At 55.4% G+C, this 25,687-nt stretch overlaps 1 protein-coding gene across 1 annotated transcript; it reads right to left on the bottom strand.

The window, feature by feature from the left end:
• Positions 1-1,110: 1,110 nt before the first annotated feature.
• ATP1A2 (ATPase Na+/K+ transporting subunit alpha 2) lies at positions 1,111-24,963 on the bottom strand. Its single transcript, XM_059673901.1, has 23 exons — positions 24,805-24,963; positions 20,976-21,080; positions 20,765-20,824; positions 19,119-19,322; positions 18,251-18,364; positions 17,868-18,002; positions 17,104-17,221; positions 15,069-15,337; positions 14,010-14,208; positions 13,768-13,877; positions 13,485-13,619; positions 12,577-12,766; positions 12,258-12,433; positions 7,333-7,469; positions 6,464-6,614; positions 6,219-6,387; positions 5,860-6,014; positions 5,554-5,677; positions 5,230-5,375; positions 4,911-5,041; positions 4,327-4,428; positions 3,938-4,029; positions 1,111-3,030 (listed from the first exon to the last, which is right to left on the bottom strand). The coding sequence occupies exons 1-23, from the start codon at positions 24,814-24,816 to the stop codon at positions 3,002-3,004; spliced, it is 3,063 nt and encodes a 1,020-aa protein (XP_059529884.1). The 5' UTR covers positions 24,817-24,963; the 3' UTR covers positions 1,111-3,001.
• Between the last annotated feature and the right edge of the window lie 724 nt (positions 24,964-25,687).

Here is a 25,687-nt window from a genome sequence, read left to right as displayed (position 1 = left end):
TGTGGAGCCCAGAGGCCTTTGAGGGGCCCCTCTGCATCCCCTGTGTCTGGCTTTTACCTGAACCTCTCCCCGAAACTCCTAGCCTTGCTTTTAGCCACCCTGAAGCCCTCTCCCGTGCATTGGACCAAATGGAACAATAACGCTTTTTGCAGAAAAAAAAAAAAGTTCTTACTGATTTCAAAGAGAGAAACATCCATGGGATCAGCTGCCTCCTGCATGCCCCCTACTGGGGGATCAGGCTGCAACCCGGGCTTGTGCCCTGATCCAGAGTAGAACCAGTGACCTCTTGGTGCCTGGGATGACACTCAACCAACTGAGCCACACTGGCCAGGGCCATGAAGGTTTCTGAAGTCTTCTGCATGGTGATCCTCAAGGACTGCACCCACTTTCCCCTCCATCCCCCAAAGTCAGCACCCAGAACAGGGCTCTGCACACAGAGTCTATACTATAGACCAGTGATGGCGAACCTTTTGAGCTCGGCGTGTCAGCATTTTGAAAAACCCTAACTTAACTCTGGTGCCGTGTCACATCTAGAAATGTTTTGATATTTGCAACCATAGTAAAACAAAGACATTTTTGATATTTATTTTATATATTTAAATGCCATTTAACAAAGAAAAAAATCAACCAAAAAAATGAGTTCACGTGTCACCTCTGACACCCGTGTCATAGGTTCGCCATCACTGCTATAGACTGCCAATTGGTGCTGACACTCAGGGCCCCCCAGCCCACCATCTCCTTCCCCCACCTCCTCAGATTGAGAGCGGCCTGATTTTGATCTGAAACAAAAAGCAGAGTGCCTCCAAGTATGTGGGCCCCAATAGACTCCTAGGCCCTTTCCTGTTCTGGATAACAACCCTTTGTGATTCTTGGGGTGGGTTCAGCAATGAGGAAGGAGGCCCTACTATATTTTCTTCTATATCATTTTATAACATAACTTCTTCCCTTCTAGCTTTCTCCACTGATGTCTGCTCCCAGTATATTTCCCTCCATTCCCTGTCTCCTGTACCCTCTATTTCTTTCTCTATAAGCCAAGTCCTACTTCAACACACTTTTCAATACCACAATTTGGAAGAGAGGAAAGTATTAAGTATAGAATTATCGAAGGGATTTCTTTTTTTCATAAAGAAATGCATCTTTATTATTTTCAAGTACATATGTAGTGCCTCAAACTAATGTCTTATAAAAGATCACCAAGTAAAGGCCTTGCAGATGTTTCTTTAACAAATACATAAGAATTAATGATAATTAGCCCATACACTCACAACTAAATGGTGATTCCTAAAGTGCTTGAAAAGGATTGTTTTAGGGAGTCTAAATATGCCACCCTTAGCAATATTGTTTATGCTCTTAATTTACTAAGCAATTGCCTTTTGTATTAATTGTACAAAGATAAACTTTTGTCCACAGTCAATAAATCTCAAATTAACCAGGTTCTAACTTATGTGGTTTCCCATTTAGTTTTCCGAGCCCAAGGCAATGACACTTGCTCCAAGGCACTTCCCATAAAGCAGAATTCCACTGTAATGAAGTAACAGACCTTGGGAGGTGGCTTATGGGCTTGGCCTAGAGTTTGCTTTTTCTGCTTCCTTCCTTTCTGCCTTAGGCCTCCGTTTTCCTTCGGTGTCTCTCACTTGCTTTGTTCATCTAGGTCTCTCTGCAGGACACGCCCAGTGCCTTCTAAACCAGCCTTAAAGAATGGGCAGAGCTGCCTGCAGAGCAGAAATGCTAGGAGGAGAGGGGGGAAGGGAGGGAACAGTATCTCCTGTAGGAACAGGAAACCAACTGCGGGCACCATGAGAAAGTGGCACAATGAACATCAGACGAAGGGCATTTGCCTGGGAGGAACAGCCCTGCTGACTGCGAGGCAAAGGCAGGTCCCTAGTGCTTTCCCTCTGGTCTGACCGTGTTCATGACCTAAGCTGATTCTGCATGTCCCTTGAAGACAGGAAGCTCTGGGAACCCCTGCACCCCAATTCCAGCTGTTGGCCAGGGAGCTCCTGGCTTGGCGGTGCCTAGGAATATAGCAGGTTCATCAGCATGGGCGTGAGGGGAGAGGGGCGAGAGGGGCAGGGAATGAATGGGCAGCCATCCCTCTCAGAACAACGTGGAACTTCCAAGTTCCTAGCATTCCAAAGGGCAGGTGTCACCAAGTGCGTGTGATCGAGAGAGCTGGGGCATTGGTGATGTGCCGCCTGGGCCTCACGGACCAGACAGACCACCAAGCAAGGTCAGTGGGAACTCTGGGTGTGGGATCTCAGAGATGATGACACTGACCTTGGTCTGCTGGCAGGGCACTCTAAAAGACTGGGACCCAGAGCTGGAGCCCAGGCATCTACCTGGAGATCCCAGATGTCCAATGCACTGATCTCTTTCCTTCCCCTGCCTCTCCCCCTGCTGGTTGCCACCGCCCCCATACCCTGACCTCTCACTGTCTGCGCCTGCCCGGTCTCCTCCAGAGGCTCCTAACTAGCTGGGACTGGGAGACAGGCCGGCTTCCCAACCAGCTTCCCTTTCTGGCCTCGACAGGAGGAACCATTTGTGATTTCTGGGTCAGACGGGGAAGCAGGGGGCAGAGTTGGGCAGGAAGAGGAAGAGGGGTGAAGGTGGGACGTGGGGGGCGGCTGGGGACCTGAGACCGTTTCCTTCCTCCGGGTTGACGTGCTCCTGCCTTTGGAAGTTGGTCTGTTCTAGTGGGGGTGGGGGCAGAGGGACAGGGAATGGGCGGCTGGAGCAGCCTTCAGTTCCTCCTAAAAATAGACAGCATGGTGGAGTGGGAGGGACCAGGACCCAGGGAGAGTGTCTAATCTGACTGCTCAGAGTTAGGTCTCTGGGGCAAGCACCCCAACTTATTTGCCCACCCCACCCCCCATTTAGCCTATTAAATGGCCTCATTCTTTCTCCCCAAATCTTCCCCTGAAACCACCCCGCCCCATCACCATCCCTGCAACTCCTCCAGGGCACCCCGTCTTTCCCGTCCTGGTTCTTCTTTCCAGTGTGCTCAGTAGTACGTCTCCTTTTCCACCCAGCCTGTTGGAGAGATTTGGGGGTGGGGGTTGCCAGGTGAGCATCAAAAGAGGGCAGGGGCTGGGGTGGTGGAGGCCAGGTGGCTGGGAGCCTGGGGCAGGGGCGGAGGTAAGTGACTGTGGACAGGTGAAAAGGGAGGGGAGAAGACCCAGTGAGCTGGGGCCGTAGATGCTGGTACTTCGCCCAGTAGAGGGAGGGCATAGAGTGGCTGGAGGTCAAAATGCAAATGACTGCAGTGGCTCTTCAGGTAACAAATGAGTTTCTAGAGGGACCGCCACCTAGTGCTGCTGAGCAGAGGGTGGGCAGAGGGTGGGCAGCTCTTGTAATTTTTTCAGGAGAAGTCAGGAATTTTGATTTTCTGTGAGAGCGCCCAAGTTTTAAATATTGGCCAATTAAAAAACCACACACCTGTGCGAGAGAGGGCAGGCCAGACCAAACATTATCCATGGGCTGTATTTGGCTTACAGGCCATCCTTTTCACCCTCCAGGAAGTGATCAAAATGCTTGTTGGGGGAAAACACACGTGGCTGAGGCCTGGGAGTCAGGAGGCCTTGGCTGTAGTGTCCGCTGTGCTGTATGACCCTGAACAAATGATTCGTCTCTCTGTATCTGTAAAATGTGGAGGCGGGACAGAGGGCCGCCAGGGCCTTTCTAGCTCTGATGTTCTGTGATTCCAGGTGGAAGGTGCAAGGCCTCAGAGACCAACTGAGGGGACCAGAGAAATCTGAGAGAAAGAGGGTGCGGAGAACCGACTCAACAGTCAGGGCTCCGGGACCTGGGGCCCCAGCATCTGCGGGCTCTGAGGAAAGGACGGGGCCCTGTAGTTGGAATGGAGTTGGGGTGGGGGTGCCTGGAGGGGTCAGTGGGGGTTGCGTCTTCTGGGGGTTGGGTGGGGTGCGGAGGTGCTTACCTCCGGGGTATCGCCTCAGGATGAGCTTCCGGACCTCATCGTAGATGAAGATGAGGAGGCTGTAGGGGACAGCGCAGAACCACCAGGTGACCCTGCAGGCAGCAGAGGAGAGTGTTAGGAACATCAGAGGCTGGTTCCATCCCGCACGGAGGACTGGAATGGACCAGAACTTGGATCCTAGAAGGTGCCCTTTTAATTTTTACTTGTTTGTTTGTGAGAGAGGACGGGGGAGAGGGAGGGAGAGAGACGTGTTGTTCCACTTATTTTATGCATTTCACTGGTTGACTCTTGTATGTGTCCTGACCTGGGATCGAACCTGCAACCTTGGCATGTAGGGCCAGCTGAGCACCCAGCCAGGATGGAAGCTGCCTTTTTAAAGAAATACTCACTTGAGCGGGTACATGCGGAGGGCCACACCCATGCCTGGGCAGTAGGATAGGAAGGCAGCCAGCGCTGTCTCTTCCAGGAGCCCAAAAATCAAAATCTTGTTCCTGGAAAGGCAAGGAAAGGAGGGTTAAGTGGCATCTGAAGGGAGGGCAAGGAGGGAGAGATCCAGGGACCCCTGGTGGTGGGGGGGAGAGAGGCAAGAGGAAATGTGGGGGAAAGGTCATCAGTGGGTCTTCCCGGGCTCTCTGCGGGCACCTCATGCCGTGTGTAAGCCGAGAAGGGGCTTCTTTCATTGTCATGCTTAGCGATGTTACCCCTTATTGCTGTCTAGAGCACACATATTCATTCATTAGATAAGTCATTTTTCTGTGTTGGGTGACGTGCTCTGTCCTGGAGACGCCTCAGGAATAGTCATATCACTCCTTCTCGTCTCCTCTGCCTAAAACATGACTATGGATATGCCGCTGGGTGACTAAAGCCTTTGTCCCCAAGCTGAGAGAGACGTCTTGGAGGTCATCCTCCGGGGCTGGGGGTGGGGTGGGGGGCCGCGAGCGCCCCCTGGCGGGGCGCCGGGGGCGGCGCTCACTTCATGCCCTGCTGGAAGACCGAGTTGCGGCGGGTCTTGCAGATGATGAGGTCGGCCCACTGCACCACCACGATGCTGGCGAAGAAAGCCGTGTGGCAGGTGAACTCCACCACCTTCCGCTGCTCGTAGGTCTGCGGAGGGGCGGGCAGAGAGGCAGCAGCTGAGAAGAACCAGCGGGACCGGCGTGCAGCGCCGCTCGGGGCCACTGTTAGACCCTGGGCACCCTGTCCGCTCTGAGCCCCCGCCCCCGGTGGCCGCGCTGCCAGGCGTTTAGCCCCCCCCCTCACCCACGTGTGCGCACGCACGCAGCGCCGCTCACCCACTCCTGCCCGTAGCTGTCCTCCAGGTCATTGGTGGACCGGTCATCCCAGTCGAGGCGGATCCCCAGCAGCCGCGTCGGCAGGAAGCCGTTCTCAGCCAGGATCACGAAGTAGGTGAAGAAGCCGCCCAGTGCCTGGATCATCCCTGTGGGTTGTGGGCAAAACGCAGGGCCAGGGTCAGAGCAGGAAGCCGGCCGGGGCCAGCACCGACGGGCCAGACAGGTCTGTCCCCGACCCTTGGGCAAGCGGGCCCCGTCCTGGACTCCCAAAGCCGGGGCAAGAGTTCCCTCGGGCTCCCTCCTGAGCCCAGGGCCCGGCCGCACCGATCTGCCCGTAGGCCATGCTGATGAGCCTCTCGTTCACCAGCTTGTCCGTCTGCGGGTTCCGCGGCTGCCGCTTCATGATGTCACTCTCAGCGGCCTCGTAGGCCAAGGAGATGGCGGGGACCTGTGTGGGGTGGAGAGTGGGGGACAGAGGGCGTCGGAGGGGGCCTGGGGCTCGCCTTCTCTGCAGCCAGCACGGCCTGGTCAGCTGCCCTTGGTTCTTGTCTCTTTCCACCTGCTGCCCACTGTGCCCACTGTGCCCACGTGGTTGCCTGGCCTGTCCCCGCCGCCAGCCCTTGGCCTCACCATGTCAGTGCCCAGGTCGATGCAGAGGATGGTGACGGTGCCCAGCGGCAGGGGGATGTTGACGATGATGAAGAACAGGAAGGGTGTGATCTCGGGGATGTTGCTGGTCAGGGTGTACGCGATGGATTTCTTCAGGTTGTCAAAGATCAGGCGGCCTGGGGAGAGTCCGGGAGCACCAGGGAGCTGGGGGGGACCCTCCCCACCCCTCCCCTCGCCCTGGGGTGTGGCTGCCTGACTTTCTGGGAGAGGAAGACGGTGTGTGAGGGAAGCTCACGGCACGGCAGACGCCTGGAACTGAGCTGGCTCTGTGGTTGGGTAAAAGGCATGGGGGGTCGGTGTGCAGGCGTCCCTGTCCTCACCCTCCTCCACGCCCGTGACGATGGAGGCGAAGTTGTCGTCCAGCAGGATCATGTCGGCTGCCTGCTTAGAGACGTCGGAGCCCGAGATGCCCATGGCGATGCCGATGTCCGCCTTCTTCAGCGCCGGGGAGTCGTTCACCCCGTCGCCCGTCACCGCCACGATGGCTCCCTGGGAGAAGGGACAGCCACGCTGGAGGGTGCGGGTCCCGCGCCGGCCGCCCCCTGCCGTGGGCCGCCCCGCTCACCTGCCGCTGGCAGCCCTCCACGATGATGAGCTTCTGCTGCGGAGACGTCCGCGCAAAGACGATCTCCGTGTGGTTCCGGAGGATCTCGTCCAGCTGCTCCGACGTCATGTCCTTCAGGTCAGAGCCGTGCACCACACACGCCTTGGCCTCTCTGGAGGGCAGGACACAGGTGCTGTCCCCGCCTCACCCAGCCTCTCCCGACTGCCTGCACCCCCCCCCCCCCCGCCCTGCTCAGGGAGCTGTTTTCCTCTCTCTCTCTCTCTCTCTCTCTCTCTCTCTCTCTCTCTCCCTCGGAGGAAGTGATGCTAGAATGCTAGATCCTCGCCATGCGTGTAATCATAGTCCAGTTTCCTGGGCTTGCACTCATTCCCTCATACATATTTCATTGCTATAGCCCTCTGCAGTGTAAACAGCATCTTAATTTTGTAGTCGAGAAAATGGAGGCTCCGGGCGAAACCAGTTTGGCTCAGTGGATAGAGCGTTGGCCTGCGGACTGAAAGGTCCCAGGTTCGATTCCGGTCAAGGGCATGTACCTGGGTTGCAGGCACATCCCCAGTAGGAGGTGTGTAGGAGGCAGCTGATTGATGTTTCTCTCTCATCGATGTTTCTAACTCTCTATCTCTCTCCCTTCCTCTCTGTAAAAAATCAATAAAATATATTTTTAAAAAATGGAGGCTCCGGAAGGTAAGGGGACATGTCCAAGGTCACACAGATAAACAGTGACACAGCTCGGACACACGCAGGACAGAGGAACCAGAGGAAAGGCCAGTACAGGTCGCAGAGGTGCTGTCCCGATTCCCTGGCCTGACTCGGGCGCCCTGTGGTAGAGAGTGGGTTGGCTGGGGCAGGGCGTCCTGCAAAGGCCTCACCTGGGGTTGACCTGACTGACGGGGATGTTGAGCCGGGCCGCAATGTCCTCCACGGTTTCATTGCCCTCTGATATAATGCCCACGCCTTTGGCAATGGCCTTGGCTGTGATTGGGTGGTCCCCGGTCACCATGATCACCTGGCGGGGAGGAGAAAGGAGGAAAGAGGACGAAGAACGGGACAGGAGCATTAAGCCTGGGCCCCCCACCTTGCCAGCCTATTCCTTTCCCAAAGTCAGGAAAAGGCAGATGGTGGGCTCTCAGATCCCAGCTAAAACAATGGGAGTGCACGTGTGTGTGTGTGTGTGTGTGTGTGTGAGTGTGTGAGAGAGTGTGTGTGTGTGAGTGTGTGTGTGTGTGAGAGAGTGTGTGTGTGTGTGAGTGTGTGTGTGAGTGTGTGTGAGTGTGTGTGTGTGTGAGTGTGTGTGTGTGTGAGAGAGAGTGTGTGTGTGTGAGAGTGTGTGTGTGTGTGAGTGTGTGTGTGAGTGTGTGAGTGAGTGTGTGTGTGAGTGTGTGTGTGTGTGAGTGTGTGTGTGAGAGTGTGTGTGTGTGTGTGAGTGTGTGTGTGTGAGTGTGTGTGTGAGTGTGTGAGTGTGTGAGTGAGTGTGTGTGTGAGTGTGTGTGTGAGTGTGTGTGTGTGTGTGTGTGTGTGTGTGTGTGTGTGTGTGTTCAGACGGTAGGTCGGGGAGAGACAATGACAAGTTGTGTTCTGGGGATCAGAGCGCGTTTGCTTAAATGGAGGAAAGCTGCCATGACAGAATGACATGCTAATGAGGGTCCCTAGGAAGAGAAACCTCCACGGTTGTTCGGTTGTTCGGGAGTTTGGAGTTCACAGGCTCTGAGACTGTCGGCTCTAGCAGGACCCTTCACCGCTTCCTCCCGTTACCTGTGAGGCAGCAAAGGCTGAGAAAGGGCCAGGATTGGCTCCAGGGCACAGGGAGCCAGAACTAGGACGTGGCTTTCTTAGGGTCCATATGACTGCTGCAGGGCAACTAACTGGTCAGATCGGAGTAAGGATGACAGGGAGAGAGCCCTCCCTCCCCACTCCCCTGGTGTGCATTGTGTTTCAGAATGGATGGAGCTGGGTGGGGAGGGGCGGCATCTGAGAGGCTGGCTAAGAGGCTATTCTAAGCAGAAGGTAATCAGAGCTGGACTAGGATATAGCATTTGCATGTGTGGGTTTATGGGGCGAATCACATAGATACTAAGAGAAGGCCTCACTGCCTTCTCTTCCACCCCTAGCATCCCACTGAAACTGCCCCCCAAGGCTACATGTGCCTCCCAGTTGAAAACCAATTGCAGGCCGTCACACCTCAGAGGAAAGGAAGGGGAGGATAGGAGGGAGGAGGTAAGAAGTCAACCAAAGATCTTGTGTGCATGTATATTAGCATGACCAATGGACACAGACAGTAGGGAGACGAGGGCATGTGCTGGGCAGCGGGAGTGGCTGGGGGGAGGTCAATGGGGGAAAAAGGAGACATATGCAATACTTTCAACAATAAAGAATTTAAATTAAAAGAAAGAAAGCCCTAGCTGGTTTGGCTCAGTGGATAGAGCATCAGCCTGCAGACTGAAGGGTCCCAGGTTCAATTCCAGTCAAGGGCACATACTCAGGTTGCAGGCTCGATCCCCAGTAGGGGTGTGCAGATGGCAGCCAATCAATGATTCTCCCACCCCACTGCTAGCCCCCTCACCCTCCTCCACGCCTGCCCGTGGCAATGGAGGCAAAGTTTGGTTTGGTTCAATGGATAGAGTGTCACCCTGTGGACTGAAAGGTCCAGGGTTTCATTCCGGTCAGGTCCTCATCCTTCTTGACTCCTCTCAGGCATTTGGCACCGCTCACCACCCTCCTTAAAAAGATGTCCTCCCATGGCTTCCATGGACCCTTTGTTCCTGGTTCCTCTCCATCCTCTGGTTCCTTTCCCTCCCTCCTCAGGGAGGCAGCCAAGACAGTAGAAGTGGCCTAGGAGTCAGAAGGCTACCTGAGTGGAGGTGCTGGCTTGCCCCAGCTCTGGGACCTTAGACAAGTGCCTCACTGAGTCTCAGGACATGGAGACGATGAGTTCTACCTTTCACGTAGGTCATGAAGAGTATGTGACGTGGGTGGAAGCTGTGTCTTATCGCCCTCTCCCCTTGGTCACTGGTTCCTATTCCTGCACGTGCCCCTAAATGTTGGTGTGGTCCAGGGCTTCATTCTCCCCCTCTTTCTAGACCCCACGCTCTTTTCCTGGGCAGTGTGAAGCAGTACAATTTGTAATTATCCAGAGTTTAACTGGATCAAATCTCCAGTCCTGGCCCTCTTTCTTGAGCTCTAAACCACATTCCAACTTTCTCTGCAACATCTCTCCCCGAGTGTCTTATAGATTTTTTGAATGGAAGGTCAAATTGAACTCATCATCTCTACTGCCGCCACCACCAAGCCTGCTGCTCACCTCCCTGCCTTAGAAACTATCCCTTTCATGCAGGCCCTTTGTCTCCAATACCTTCCTCACCTCCCATATCCAGTTTAGTCACCAAGTTCTCACAAGGTTCCTTGAATGTAACAACTCCCTAGTTCAGGTCACCGTCCCTTGCCTGAACTATTGCAATCGCTTCTTGCCCGTCTCCCTGACTTCAGTTCTTCTCCAAATTGAGGCCTTCCTCCATCTAGAAGCTAGATGTGTCCTGTGACACCCATGGCTCTCTGTGGACCCCAGGGTAAAGCCCAAGTCTGGCATTTAAGCAAAGTCCTTCCACCTGGCCCTGGCCCATCTCAGTCTCAATTCCCAGTGCTCCTCTGCCACCTCTCCCTGCAACCCACGCAAATGCCCGGTACAGTCTAACCACAGAGTACACGCTGTTCCCTGCTCTTGACCTGCCTTCCTCTCCCTCGCAGCCTTACAAAATACTTGTCAACCTTCAAGGCCCAGATCAAATATCATGCCCTCTATAAAACATTGTCCAATTCCCTGAGGCAGAATTAACTGCTCCCTGCTGTGACTTCCCATGGAGGGGCCTTCCCAGGCCTCTGTGAGAGTTCTGATCATGGCAAGAGGAGGCTAAGGAGCAGGCCATTCTTGATATAGCCAACCCACTTCGTCCTAGCAGATTTATTTGGGGAAAGCTACATACCCGCTCTAAGTCTCAGCTTGTTTTATTTTTAAATGGGGATAGGGAAGCCTACCTCAGGGACAGAGTGGTAGGGGGTTCAGAAATCATACATAGACACATATATACAGACAAGTCCTCTGGTGTGATGGTTGAGACCTAGCAGACTGCCTCGGTTCAAATCCCGGCCCTACCACTTGTGAACTGTGTGTTCTTGGGCATGCTACTTTGTGCCTTGGTCCCTCTGTGTAAAAAAGGGAACATATTAGTGTCTACTTACAGGGTTGTTGTGAAGATTAAATGAGATGTTACACGTTTAGTGCTAACAGCAGTGCTTGATTCATATAAAGTCTTACAAAACAATTGGCTGTTTTTGTTATGAGAGTATCTAACCTATAGTAAGTGCTCAACTCCCCTAGCTATTATGATTGTTCTGTGATTAATCAATTGTTCTGTGATTAATCAATTGTAAAGGCATTCATTTCCCCTGAGAGACCATGAACTCTGGCGGTCAGGCTGTATCTATTCATCTTTGAGTCTTCAGTGCCTAGCGCAGTACCTGACCCTCAGTACACAGGGAGAGTTGAACTTACGTGGTAATAGGTGAGATGCTGAGAAAAAGAGGAGGAAGCAGTGGCACCCTACCTGGTGAGTCACTAGGTTAAGGGGGGTGTTAAAGTGCTGTATCTATCTTTTTGTTTGTTTTTTGTTAATCCTCACCAGAGGATATTTTCTCTTTTGCTTTTCAGAGAGTAGAAAGGAGGGAGGGAGGTAAGCAGAGAGGAGAGAGAGAGAGAGAAACATTGATATGGGAAAGACACATTGACTGGTTGCCTCCCACATGTGCCCTGACTGGGGGCAGGGAGCGAACCTGCAGGCCAGTTACATGCCCTTGACCGGGAATCAAACTTGTAGACCCTTCACTACGCGGGCCGACACTCTAACCACTGAACACACCAGCCGGGGCTAAAGTGCTGTATCTTTGTATGTTTTTTTTTAAGTGATATATCTTTGAAACAGGAAAGTAAGCTCTAAGATGGAAGGGATTTATGTTGCTTTGTTTGTTGATCTCCAGCACCTTGAACAGTGCCTGGCACATAGTTGGAAAATGACAAATATTTGTTAAATGAAGAGCAACTGCAGCACCAAGGAGGGAGTGGCCATTGAGAAGCAATGACAGCTGGACAGGGAAACATGGGAGAGGGGTGCTAAGCAGAATGAGTGCTGGAGCCAGTCTGCAGGGTTCTGTGGGCGGGGGCTGAGTGGATGTAGACTGAAGCCTGCTAACCCCATCCCAAATGGCCTGGGACAGTGGGCAGTAGTTGGGAGGGGCAGGACACCATATCCCCAAGATAGGGGTGCCATATCAGCTTGCCATCAGAACAGAAGGAGCCATGCCAGGGAAGGAGAGGTTCGATGTGGGAGACTTGGCACTCTGAGCACAAGGGACAAGAAGGGTGAGCTCTCCACGGCAGTGGCCGACCTTTCCTTGCAGACGACGGCTGCCCCTCCCAGTCAGCGAGGAAAAGATCACCAGGGGTTGGGTGCCCCCAGGCCAACAGCCCCTGCATTCTCTTGACCAGGGCTCCTCAAACTACGGCCCGCGGGCCACATGCAGATACAAATATTGTATTTGTTCCCGTTTTGTGTTTTTACTTCAAAATAAGATATGTGCAGTGTGCATAGGAATGTGTTCATAGCTTTTTTTAAAACTATAGTCCGGCCCTCCCACGGTCTGAGGGACAGTGAACTGGCCCCCTGTTTAAAAAGTTTGAGGACCCCTGCCCTTGACCTTCCGAGGGTGGAAGGGGAGGCTGAAGGGGGAGCAGTGAGGCCGGTACCTTGATGCCTGCACTCCGACACTTGCCCACAGCGTCAGGCACAGCCGCCCGCGGAGGGTCGATCATGGACATGAGCCCCACGAAGCAGAGCTTCTCCGTGGGGAAGTTCAGCTCCTCGGTGTCGAATTTGAAGCCACGAGGAAACTTTCCAGAGGGCAGATTCAGTTGACAGAACCCTGAAGGAGGAGGGGGAGGCAGAGGGGAGGATCGAGAGCAGCAAGGTGGCTGCCTGAACACCCCTAACGCTCCTCCTCCTGGGGAAGCCTCTGGGGCTTGGGAGTCCCCCTCGCAGCCCCGCTCCCTGCTGCTGGACCCTCACCCAGCACTCGCTCCCCAAGTCCTCCCAGCTCCATGTAGGCGTTCTGAAAGGCGTCTTGCATCTCCTTGTCCAGCGGGATCTCCTTGCCCTGCACCAGGATGGAGGAGCACCGGTCCAGGATGCGCTCGGGGGCCCCCTTCATCACCAGCACGTGGCTCTGGGGGTTGTCTTCTCGCTCGTGGATGGACAGCTGGAGAGAGGATGGGCAGTGACAGAGGGGGCCATAACTGTCTTATTAGCCCCAACGCCCAGCACGGGGCCTGGGACAGAGCAGAGGCTGGTAAGAACCCCCCCCCCCCTTAATATAATTACCTCTGACTCATCAACCCTTGTCACATAGGGACAGTTTGTGTGTGTGGAGAGATGTTTGAAACAAAAGTCCCAAGCCTGTAACCTGAGAGTCACTTTCCTAGGGCATTCATTGACTCAGCAAATGTTTATTCAGATCAGTTAAGACAGGCCTTGTGTATGGGCTAGGTGGCTTTGTTGTCAGCATTCCCCACCACTCAGCTGGCCTCGGCGGGACTTTACCTCCATGGCCTACACAGGATGTAGCTGAGACTGTGTTATTGGCATTTCCCAAATGCTTACAGTGGAGGGATATGCTAAGGAAATTTCAGAAGTATGTTTCAACTGAGTGTGATGAAAGGGTTGAGAGACTGGGGCCAGAGGATGGGGAGCTCTTGGAAGGAGAGTCAAGAGGGTGGGAGGAATGAAGGAATGAAGGTTGGGAGCTAAGGGGTAATGGCAACCAGACATGTAGTCACCCAAGTTGCCCTGGGGAATAAGGGGTGAGAGGAAACGATGCCCAGATGCCTCCACTTCTCACGTTGATGACTCCCCCTTGGCTTTGTGCACCCCTTCATTTCTGTCCCTCCCATTCCCCTGTCCCAGTTCCCTGACCAGACCTGGTACTTGTTGGTGGAGTTGAAAGGAATCTCCGCCACCTTGGGGTTCCTGTCCCTCATCTTCCTCACAGAGCCGCAGGACAGTTCAATGCACTTGAGCAGAGCTGACTCGGAGGCGTCGCCAGCTGTGTCGCGCTGCCAGGAGAATTCAGTGTCACAGTGGGGCCGGAGAAGGACGGAGGGCCAAGAGGAGAGGCCATGAAACCTTGGAGGCCACCGCAGGGTGAGGGGAAGCTGGGCATCAGCAAAGGGCACCGGCCATGGAGACGGCCCTGACCCCTACCTTAGACACAGAGATGTTCTCCTGCCCACCCTTGAAGACGGCTCGGTTGCAGAGGCCAGCAATCCGAGACAGGGCCGTCCACGTCGCGGATCGCTTGTCAAATGTGGCCCCTGGGAAAAAATGAGGGAGAACCCTTTAGAGCTTGGTTCCCCTTTAGAGCTCTTCTCTCTCTCCACCCACTCTACCACCCAGTGTCCTGGACACCCGCCAGACCCCTTCGCCCCTCTGGGCTGCCCAATCACCAGACTGGTCTTCGGTGGTGTCAGCCTCATGGATCTGGTTGTCAAACCACATATGGGCGACGGTCATACGGTTCTGGGTGAGGGTGCCTGTCTTGTCAGAGCAGATGGTGGAGGTGGAGCCCAGTGTCTCCACCGCCTCCAGGTTCTTCACCAGGCAGTTCTTCCTCGCCATGCGCTTGGCTGTCAGGGTCAGACACACCTGGCAGAAAGAGAGGAGGATACAAAAGGGCCACGCCTGAGCCGGAGATGTCTATGACCTTCCCCCAGAGCATGGCTCTATCCCTCCTCTCTTGATCCTACTCCACAAACACGAGTGGGACCTAGGTGTGAGCAGTTGAACCGAGATCGTGGGTGTATATTTAGGTGTAATGTCCAGTATGGAGTTGAAGACATTTGTCTAGAGCTCCAGAGAGGCCAGAGTAGAGCTGGGCAAAGGGATGTGAGAGTCACCCACACAGAATGGGCAGTGAAAACTGGGCTCACTTAAGTGTGCTAAGGAGAAGAGCAGAGAGCTGAGGCCTGAGACTCAGTTTTGGGGAGAAGGAGAGGACCCTGCTGGGGACAGAGGAGAGGAGAACCAGGAGAGTGACATGTCACAGTCATCAGTGAAGGCGAGGGTTCCCGGCAGGTGGACAGAGGGTTCCTTTCGGCAGCAGAGGTGAGCAGAGGAGCTGAGAAAAGGTCTCTGGGTTCGCTCGGTGGTCACTGGTGACCTTTGGGAGAGCATTTGCAGAAGAGTGTTGGCCAGGACGAGCTCTGGGTGACAGGAGTAGATGAATAGCACATGGGTGGTGAGAAGAGGCGACTATGACGAGCTATGGGAGAGAGGCTGCCTGCCAAAGTATAGCCCAACCGGAGATTTTTCAGACTCAACCTCTGAGCCGTGGACTCAATGACCTTTTTCAGACTCACATTCTAAGCCATGTATTAAATGAGAATCTGATATGTGATTTTAAGGGCTGGCAGTGAAAACATTGCTGAGGAGCAAGGAGCCTCTAGCACTGTTGAGGAAAGGGTAATAAGACCCACCCCTGGTGGCACCTCCGCCTGACCACTCACCGTGACGGTGGCCAGCAGCCCCTCGGGCACGTTGGCCACGATGATGCCGATGAGGAAGATGACTGCCTCCAGCCAGCTGTAGCCCAGGATGAGGGACAGCACAAAGAAGGAGATGCCCAGGAACACAGCCACCCCTGTGATCAGCTGGATGAAGTGTTCAATCTCCATGGCTATCGGGGTCCGCCCCACCTCCAGGCCTGAGGCCAGAGTGGCTATGCGGCCCATCACCGTCCGGTCACCTGTGGCGATCACGATGCCCCTGGCAGTGCCTGCAACACAGGAAGAGACTCCAGGCTCGGTGCCTTGGGTCCCAGGATCTGTGTCCTGTTCCACTTCCTGAGGAAGGAAATCCACCAGAGACTCTGCTCCCGGAGTGTCAGTAGATTGTTCCTCCTGGGGTTCTCTCTTCTTGCCCACATCGCCAACCCCCAGCTCAGTGCAACAGCAAGTTATTTTCTCTTACACTTGGGCCTGTGGAAAGAGCTTGCAAATAAACTCAAAGTTCAAACTGAGGAGATTCAATAAGTGAAACAAAAATATTGCCTGCAGTACTTCAGTAAAATCAGTCTCCTACAATTACCCACAAACTATGTGTTTACATAGTATAAACACAAAGTAAGGCACTTATTATGGACTAGAAGCCCGATGCACGAAATTCGTGCAAGGGGCTTGGCCCTCGCAGCCCAGGCTTTGTCTTTGTCCGGAAGGACGTCCGGTCTAATTAGCATATTATGCTTTTATTATTATAGGTTTTCCATGTAGTCTTAAGATTTTCTTTCTCAACATTAGGCATGAATCCCATAAAAGAAGTTAGGCAATTACTGACCCTCAAGTAGATGTTAAAGGGGCCTACAGGAGTGGAGGGCTGGGGCAGTGGGAAGAGCATGCATGTTGGAGTCAGCCAAACCTGAGCTTGAATCCTTATTCGAGTTCCTACCTAGGGGTTATTTTAACAATTAAATCAGATTGTGCTGTAATACCTAAACCAGTGCCTAGCACATAGTAGGCACTCATCAAATGTTAGTTCCATTCATTTCCTATACTTTCTTCAAGACCAATTTTAAAGTAAGCAATGGGAATATTTTACTACGCATTTTTAACATTTGTGAAACTTCAGAATATCAGTACATTAAAAAGTCAGGAAACTTAATGTGAGGTGATTTTCATTATAATTCCAACTTGCTGAAAGAGGGGAGAAGCCCAGAAACACATATCCACTGAAGGGAAATGACAGATATAAAGAGAAAGGTGTGGAGGTGGGGAAGGTCTTTGGCTCACTTTCTGAGGCCCCTGGCATAGTCGGGCCTCTTTCTCCCACCAGCTCTTGCCCTCTCCGAGTCAGCCCTGACTCAGTTCACTGGCCTTTGGTCATCTCTAGAACCCAGAACAGGGATGGGGCGACCTGGGCAGCCTGGGCATGACAATTTCTCTTGGCGAAGCACAGTCCTAGCTACAGCCCGAAGGAGGGCCCAAGTATCCACTGGGCTTGGAAGCTTTCCTGCCCCTCCCCCAGCCCGGGGCTCTGGGCAAAGCAAGGGCCAGAGATGGAGGCAACAAGTCCCAAACCCAGGAGAAACAGAAGCCTTCAGTCAAGCCAAGACAACCAAGAGTCAAGGCTGGCTTGGGGTGGGTGTGCATGTGAGTGGGTGATGTGTGTCATATGTGTGCATGTGTGTATGATGTGTGAGTGTCAGAGTGTGCAAATGTGAGTGTGTGTGGTAGGGGTGGGGGAACTTGGCCAAGACCTAAAGGCTTTGGAATCCACTCAGTGTTACGGTGGACAGAACAGAGATCTTTCTGTGGGAGGTAACTTTTCCATGGAGTGGTGCCATCCAGCCAATACCCTGCTCTCTGGAAGGGATTATTTCTGTAATATTCAGGGATCCCCATCCCCAAGTGCTCAGTTCCCTCCTCTATAGCAGGGTTTTTGATGAGTAAGTATAGCCACCCCTCTAATCCTGCTGGGGGTTCAGGATTCAGACACCTCCCTCTGTGGGTGCTGGGACGAGGGACCCCCGCCAGGCTGGCCTCTCACCTTCCACACAGTTGGTAGAGAAGAAACAGATATTGCGGGTCTCCAGGGGGTTCTCATGGGTAAACTCAGGGGAGCGGGTCTGGGGCTCTGACTCCCCAGTTAGGGATGAGTTGTCCACCTGGGGAGGAAGCAGGGAGGGTGTAGTCATCAGCCTGGCAGGCGCACTTGTGCACACACAGCTGTCTTCCAACTCCAACTGCGCTCAATCTCCATGACACGAGGGACAAAATTACACTTGCCCTCATCACATATTTATAGCATTGCTCAGCTATTGTCCCTGTGCTGGTTTGGAATCCTAGCTCTGGCAAGATTTTAATGTGACCTTGGGCTAGTTACTTAACCCTCCACTCATCTGTAAAATGGGGAATGTCATCAGAATCTATGCACTGCACAACTCCAGGGGGTGCCATCAACACTGCAGTCTATGAAAATGGCACAGCCTCGTGTGGCCACACGCACCAGCCCTGCATGATTAGACTGTCCTCACAGAGTTGAATTACATAAAACACCTGACAATAACTGGGACTCAATACAAGGTGGCTGTGAAGTGGGTTTCAAAGACACACCTAGGGCACAGAGCAGTCATCACACACAGGTACAAGGAGACAGCGCCTCAGCGCTATCAGGTGCAGCTGGGGGGTACGGGGTAGGTGTTGGCATTTGGATCTGGCGATTCCAGTCTTCAAACCTCTAACTGGGCCCCTCTCAGCTCTATCCGGCCTTCTTTCTAGACCCCGCCAGTTGCTCTGGCTTGGCCTCCTCACCTTACAGCCGTGAGAAGAGATGATCCGGAGGTCAGCAGGCACGCGGTCTCCACCCTTCACCTCCACCAGGTCTCCCACCACCACTTCCTCCGCGTTGATCTGCATCTTCTCACCCTCCCGCACGACGAGGGCTTGCTGCAAGGAGGCCATGGGCATCTCATGAAGTCTCTACCCCTACTTTTCTCTCCTGCTGCTTTTCCACCTCCCCTTCAGCCCCACTGAGGAAGAGGAGAAGCCCTTAGCAACCAAACTAGGTCCTGGGGTAGAGACCTAGGGGGACCTTTTGTCCAAGCCTCCATCTCAGAGCGCCAAGTTGAGAAGGGAGGAGCCGGACCCGCCCAGAAACCGTATGTCCCAGCCCAGAGCCCCGCCTGGCCATCTACCTGCGGAACCATGTTCTTGAAGGAGTCCATGATCTTGGAGCTCTTGGCCTCTTGGTAGTAGGAGAAGCAGCCCGTGACAATGACCACAGCTGCCAGCACCACGCCCAGATAGAGCTGGCAAGGAGACAGGGTTTGAGAGACCTGCCCGTCTCTCAACCCTCAAGCGGCAACTGCCACGTGGGACAAGCTACCTTGTCTGTGACTGGAAGTGAAAATGGTCGAGGGAAGTCCTTCTCTCTTATTTCCCCCTCAGTCTTCCAGTCCCCAACCTCCTAAGGCTGGAAGGCGTGGTGAGAGTCTTAGGGAGTTCCCAGGACTACAGTGGGGCCTTGACTTACGAGTGTCCCGACTAACGAGTTTTTTGAGATACCAGCCGTCTCTGGGCCGATTTTTTGCTTTGAGTTGCGAGCTAAAATTCGGGTTACGAGCCAGCTTCAGATACCCCATCGCTAGTTGGTGCAGCGAACGTCACAGTGAACGCCACAACATCAGCCCAGCATCACGTGTCTCACTCGTTCACTTTTTGACTTGACATACGAGTAATTTGAGTTACGAGCTCCGTCACAGAACGAATGAAACTCGTAAGTCAAGGCCCCACTGTAGGTCTTCTCTAGGGTGTGAAGACTGAGGGATGGGCAGACAAGCCCACTGAAGTGTAAAGGAACAGAGAGGGGCTTTCTCATCCTTGAGTGATGGTGTGCCTGTGTGTGTTGGGGTGCGTATAGGTATGTATAGAAGCCTCACCCATTTTCAGCCTAAAGGGCCCTGTGACGTGAGGGTCTTGCTCCCTGCCCCCCAGCTAGACTGGAGACTCGGGCTTGGAGGACAGAGCCCTGGGCTGGTCCAGGGGCCAGGCATCCCAGCTCACATTGTCGTTGGACGGTTCATCTTCCATGGCAGCCTGGATGCCGTAGGCCAGGAAGCAGAGGATGGCCCCGATCCACAGAAGGATGGAGAAGCCCCCGAAAAGCTGGCGACAGAACTTGACCCACTCGGGGGTTGTTGGGGGCGGGGTGAGGGCGTTGGGCCCGTCCCGGGCCAGAATGTCCTGGGCCCGCTGGTTGGTGAGGCCCTGCGGGAGGCAAGGAGGAGCGTGGGAGTTTGCATCCGCCACCAGTCTGGCCCCTCACCGCGTCCCGCCAGCTCGTTGGCCGGAGTGAGGCCCTGGTGGAGGGGAAATCCCACCTGGTTGGAAGGGCTGAGGGCCACAGGAGAGGCCACGGGAAGGAGGGGGGGTGCAATGGGTGTTAGAGGCCTTGACGGCTGAGGAGGATTTTGGTGTGGCCCCGTCTCTGGTCATCACTGGACTGATTCACATTTGGGGCCACAATCATCTCCTCTGGAGGCAGCCTGGCTGAGGCTCACTGGAAAGTCATCTCAATTGGCTCCTCCCCTCCCCACCCCCGTCTCTCTTCCTTCACATTCCCCACATCACCAAGGAGTATTTGTGTTTCTTGCACAAGGATTTAAGAAGAGTCCTACATTATTGACCATCAGCGACGCTCGGCCTCAGCAATCGCCCATCGTTTTCCCAGAAAGCCTGGCCCAGCCCTGCTCCCGGGCCCAGGCTGCCTCAGACGCCCCTCTCTGCATCCATGACATCCTAGACACGATTCCGAGCTGCACCGCCACATGGCACTGGACGTCTGGGCACTCCTCTTTGCTACCAGACTTCGAGATCCTTGAAGGCAGAGGACACTTTTTATTTATCTTTCTATCTGTCCACTCATTGATTTAATAAACGTGTTTTGAATGCTAGGCTCTATTATCAGCTCTGCCCAGAGATGGGCAAGACCCACAGAGTCCTTGCTTTGCGGAGCTTATGATCTAGGGAGGTGACGCACAATCAATGATATTAGTGCCAGACAGTGAAAGTGTTACTCAGGGAAATAAGGTTAAAGCAATGGGGGCATAGAGTTTTCAAAAGGGCAATCCCGGAGGGCCTACAGAAGGAGGCCACACGACCATATTTTTTACTAATCATGTTTTTCTTTTTCAAAGTGATGGGCTTGGCAATCTGACCGTGCTGCTTACTATGGACGTGACCTTGGGAAGCTGCCCTCCTCCTCTGAGTCTCCTTGCTCTGAGAAAGAGGTCCACAGCACCTTTCCCTCAAGGTTGCAAGGATTAGAAAAGCGTATGTAAGACGTACATACCTAGCGGGGCCCGAACATGCCACTGTCAGAATAGTAATAGGCCACTCCCCAATTTCATGTATGTCAGTACCATGAGACGGTGCAACACTGAAGCTGCTTGAGGGAGAGAGAGCCCTGCCTGGAGGCCCTCGGGGCCTGGGTCCCCAAGATCCTGGCTTTCGGGTGGGGACACAGGAAAAGGGCTCGAGACTAGGAAGCAGGGCATCTGGGTTCTTGTTCTGATTCTGCCACCAGTTAGTCACCAGGCCTCGGTTTCCCCATCTGTAAAAAGGGTTGGACTGCAGGTGGACGGCCCCGTGCTCCTGATGCTGCTGCGTGGCTCTCTCACCTCCTTGGTGCCTCCAGGCCCTCCACTCACCTTGGACAGGTCCACTTGGTATTTGCGGCCCAGCTCATCCAAGGACAGCTTGTGGTCGTCCTGGGGAATGGAGACTGAGTTACCGTGAGCGGGGAGGCTGCGTGTGTGTGTTTAGAATGTATGTGAGGTCAATGAGAGGCCAGAGGTGAGGCGAGGAGCATGGGGTGGGGGTGGGGGGGAGGGAGGATGTGTGGGGGGCAGAGGGCCTCACCATGGCCACCTCCTTTTTCAGCTCATCCAGCTCCCTCTCTTTCTGCTTCTTCTTGCCGCCTCCATTCTCTGCAGTGGTGGCGGCAGGCGAGGACTCGCGTCCGGCCTGCAGGAGGGAGGGAGAGCCCCGAGCGTCAGGGAGGACAGAGGCTGAGCCTCTATTCCCGCCTGACGGCAGGGAGCCCAGGCCTGGGGAGGGGGGGCAGTGGGGGCAGTGGGTTCGAAGCAGTGGTGCTCCAGTGGCGGAAAAGGGGATGAGGGAGGAGGGAACCCCAGGCCCTTCGTTGGCAAACTATGGACAGAGACACGGCTCTATGTCTGAATTTCAGGGAAGAACTGAGGGGCTCAGGACTCAGGACCCACGCTTAGCTGTTTGGTGGTTGGACTTCGGAGGAAAAGTCTAAAACTAAACTTTACGTGGCTCTTAGGCGCAGGCATTCTTGGGTTCTCTTGTGAAATCGGAAAAACGTTTTAGCAGGAGCCTCAGGAGGCCGCCGCGCCCTCTTTCCTCTTCAGCACCTGAGGTCTCCTGGCCGCCACCGCCACTGGGCTATCCATGATCTCCTGGGGAATCCTCGGGGGAGAGGGTGGGGACCGGCCCCTCTGGGGGGTGGGGGACGCTGTGGTGGCTCCCGCCTCCATGCGAGGTGTTCGGACGCGCTCTTCTATGCTGTGGTGCAGTTTGTTTTTCCGTAAGGAAGGGGTGCCTGGGTGGGACTGGTGGCTGAGGTGTTTGCCTTTTGGGGAAGTACGATGCACTTCTACAGTCACCTTTTCTTCTACAGACGCTTCAGGTTCACAGCAAAATTGAGCAGAAAGTACAGAGCATTTCCCATATACCCCTGTCCCCAGAAGGGTGGTCTCCCCCATCCGCGTCCCCACCAGAGCGGCTCCCTCCTGCTGGTGTGTACGTTCTACACGTGCGTAATGGTCTGGACAAACGCACAGCGATGTGTGTCCACCTCACGGCACCACACGGAGTCGTTTCGCGGCCTCAGAAACCTTCGGTGGCCGGATGAAGCCTGTGGCCCACAGTCAGGACTATGCACTATGCCGGAATGCCGCAGTTGCCCTGATCGCAGACTGGGAATCCGGCCCCGGAGAGGGAGGAGTCTGACCAGTGGCCTCAGGGTGAGAGGAGGTGGGCAGCGAGAGTGGACAGCCTGGGCCAATAGACGCTAAAGTTTGCATTATCTCCATGAGAAATGTCAATGAGACTGAAGCAGCCCTGGGCAGGGGGGAGGGGGGAGGGGGCGGGGGGTGGGGGAACAGCCGGGAGGTCTGCCTCCCTCCAGCAGTGACTTAGGAGAGTCCATTGGATGAATTGAAATGCTTTGGAGTCACAAACTCTGTCCTTGGTGGGAAGGGCTGAGAAGTGGATGAAAGGGAATGGCCAGGCCTGGCAGGTCTCACTGTGGCCCTGGGAGCTCTAGTGAGGCTCCTGGAAGGAGTGGGGGCCGGTGAGCACAGAGCAGGGGTGCCCCTGGGGCAGAGGAGCAGAGCCTGAGGGTTTCTGTACATTCAGATGTAAAATAAAGTCCAAGAAGCTTGGAATCAAATGGATGGTTTTTAAATAATTGCCAGCCCACGGGCAGGCGTTGGGCATGTCGGGTGGTGGCTGGGCGCGGGCCCACGCAGCACCCCTTCCCTCAGCTCTCCCCCTGTCCTCCTGGCTCAGAGCTTGGGACACCCGGCCCTCCCCCCTTCCCCTGCCCTGGCAAGGATCTCAGCCTCTGTTGCCAGGAGCCTGTGGAGATTTGGGGCCAGCGGGCTGCCTAGGCAAGAAAGAGAGAGAGGAAGCAAGGACCCCCCCCCCCCCACCTCCCCAGCCTGTTCTTCCCTCCCCCACCCACAAGTCCCAGTCTGGGGCTTGAATGCTCGGGGAGAACAGAGAGTTCTTTCTGAGAAAGCCAGAGGCTGGGACCGAGGGGGAAGCTGGAAGTCGGCCACTGCTCCCCCCACCCCAGCCTCTCGTGGCAGCTGGAGTGGTGGGTTCCCGCCCACCCCGCTGTCCCTTCCTCCAGCTCCCACATTGCCCTTCACAGCCACGGGGTGACGGGTGACAGGCCTTGCTCTGGAGGGAAGGTGCAGGGAAAAGGGACGGAGACGAAGTGGACCCCAGTGTGGGGATGTGGGCAGGGGGTGCTTTTGTCCTCAGGAGTCTTCTGTCGGTTGAACTCCAAGCTCCAGCCCCAAGTCCCCCCCCCTTCACCCATCCCCAGTCCAGGCAGAACTGGATCAGCTCCCTGACTTGCCACTCAGGCTGGCAGGGGAGGGGCCATCCATGCTGAGGGGGAGCACAGTCCCCAAGCAGCTAGGGTCCCTGAAAAAGTCAAGGTCAAATGGCTTTGCAAGCAGGACCTCTTGCGCCGGGTCCACCCTGATTTAAGGTGAAGCCACGGAGAGGGCCTGGGTGGGGAGTGGGGGGTGGCCTGCCTCTCCTCGGAGGTCCTGCACCCCAGCTGGGACCCCCTTTCCCTCGGGGACCAGGAGATGCCGAGGTGCAGCTAAGGTCCCAAGGCAGCCTATCTTCCCACGGTTGTCACCTCGTCCTTCATGGGGCCCCACTGCAGAGACAGCTCCTCACAGACCCCCCCCCCCCCACACACACAGTGGCACCGACGCCCACGCAGGCTTGGAGGTCTGTACGCTCTCAGATCTGCCGCTGAGACCCAAACACAGGTGCTCATCCATGAATGTGTATCAACTCCAGCCGATGGGGAGCAGGCACGTGTGCGCATGTGTGCACACACACACACACACACACACACACACTCACACTCACTCTCACGTTCTATTTATGGTTCCCACCCCAGCTCAGGAACCCTGGTGTCCAAGCTTAGAGTTTTTCCAGCTGCTAAACTCAGTGCAATAACAAGTCCTTGCCTGACCCCTCCAGGGCCCAGAAACTGCCCACAGTCCCACAGGCCCCTCTGTCCTCAGCACCCCCACGGCTCCCTGTGCCCTTTCCCTCGGTGCCTGGTGTTGCACAAAAGGAAAGCCGGTGCCGTGCGAAAAGATTTCATTTCCAAGTATCCAAGGCCCGGTGCCTGCCCCCCGCCCCCCAGTCATGGCTCTTCACCTTCCCCTTGGCATGCCCAGGGCTGCACTGTATCATGGAGGGTGGACGGGGCAGGGGACAGGCGGGCAGCTCTCACCAGCCTCTGGGAAAGTCCTCCAAGCCCATGGCCTGGGCAATGCTGCCAGGAGCCGCGGAGGGGTGCTGGCCTGGGGCCTGGGGACATCGCTTCCCTCCCCACACCCTCCCCAGCTGTCCTGGAGCTCAGGGCGCTGCAGTGGTGTCCAGAGCTGCCTGTGGCTCAGGAGCAGTTGCTCCCCGCCCCTCTTCAACCTCAAATCGGACCTCCATCCTCTCAGGCTGGGGCTCCCAGGGAGACGAAGATTTGCAGGAGCAAGAGCAGGGGAGGAGGGAGGACCAACAGTTGCCAGATACCCCTTCGCCGGGAGGTCCAGGGTTGTGTGTGTGTGTGTGTGTGTGTGGGGGGGGGGGGGGCTGTGCCAGAAATGGACAGAGATGCGATGCAGATGGACGTGCTGGAGGGAGAGCTGGAGGGCTGGGGCTGGTCACGGGTGGGGTGCCGAAGGGGCGCGCTCCTGGGCATGTGAGCAGCGGTCTGTGCGTGCGAATAGTGGGTCTGTGCCTTTGCAGCCAGGGCGCTGTGAGCCCCAAGTTCAAGCCACCCAGCCGGCCAGCTTCTCTCTGTCCCTCCCTCCCCAGCCCACCCCACCTCACACTTCCCCTCCACTCTCAGCCTCCAGGGAGCCCTTCTCTCTCCCACGGAGCCACCCTGCTCCCTGGGAGTACTCACCCCACGGCCCATCTTGGGGCAGAGTGGCTGAGGGGTCTAGACTGGAGAGGTTAGCAGGAGACTTCCCAGGCCACTCCGCAGTCTGGGGACGGCCAGAGACCCGGCAGCCAGACAGATGACCAGCAACAGGGTAGCTTTAAATAGGTCCCTCTCCCCCTCGCTCCCGCCTTCCACTCCTCTGGAAAGAAACGTTTGTTGAAACAAGATCCCTGAGGACTCCGCCCCTCCCGCCCCTAAAGCAACTGGCAGTGGCTGTCAGGAGGTCCTACTGCGTGCTCCCCCCAGCCCCTCCCGTCGCCCCGGGAGGCAGTGCCGAGGAGCTGGGAGTGGGAATGCGCTCCTGGGGCCTGGCACAGGGGAGCAGTCCTCCCAGCGTCCCAGGAAGCCCGAGGGCACAGGGTGCACCTTCCTTGTGATAAGGAAACTCAGGCACAAGGAGATTAAACACTGGAAACGGACAGAACCAGAAGCCAGGTCCCCGGAGCCTCCCTCCAACCCCCCAGGGAAACAGGCTGTTCTCCACTGTGGAGTCCCAGGGACTCTGCAGTCAGAGGAAGTAAATAGCATTGGAACCCAAACTGGGCCCTGCCCTTGTCAGCGAAGCAGAAGGACCCGGTGAGAGCCAAAGGTGGCTCCTGGAATCGCCCGAGTCTGGAGAAGGTGGGGAGGGGTGTCCCCGTCCCCCCCACCCCCAGCTGGAAGGGGTGGGAAGGAGTGTCTGTAACCTTATGCCAGCGAGCACATGTGTGTGTGTGTGTGTGTGTGTGTGTGTGTCGAGGAGGTGACCCAGGGTGGGACCAGCTGATCTCAAGGTCTTGTGGCTGCTCTTCTGATGAACGAGACAGAGAATGAGGGGCAAAGGGAGGAAGGGAGAACAGAAGGG

Source organism: Myotis daubentonii, chromosome 18, assembly GCF_963259705.1.
Source record: "Myotis daubentonii chromosome 18, mMyoDau2.1, whole genome shotgun sequence".
NCBI lineage: Eukaryota > Metazoa > Chordata > Mammalia > Chiroptera > Vespertilionidae > Myotis > Myotis daubentonii.
Note: the sequence above shows the minus strand (reverse complement) of the source record. Positions and strands in the feature narration are given on the sequence as shown.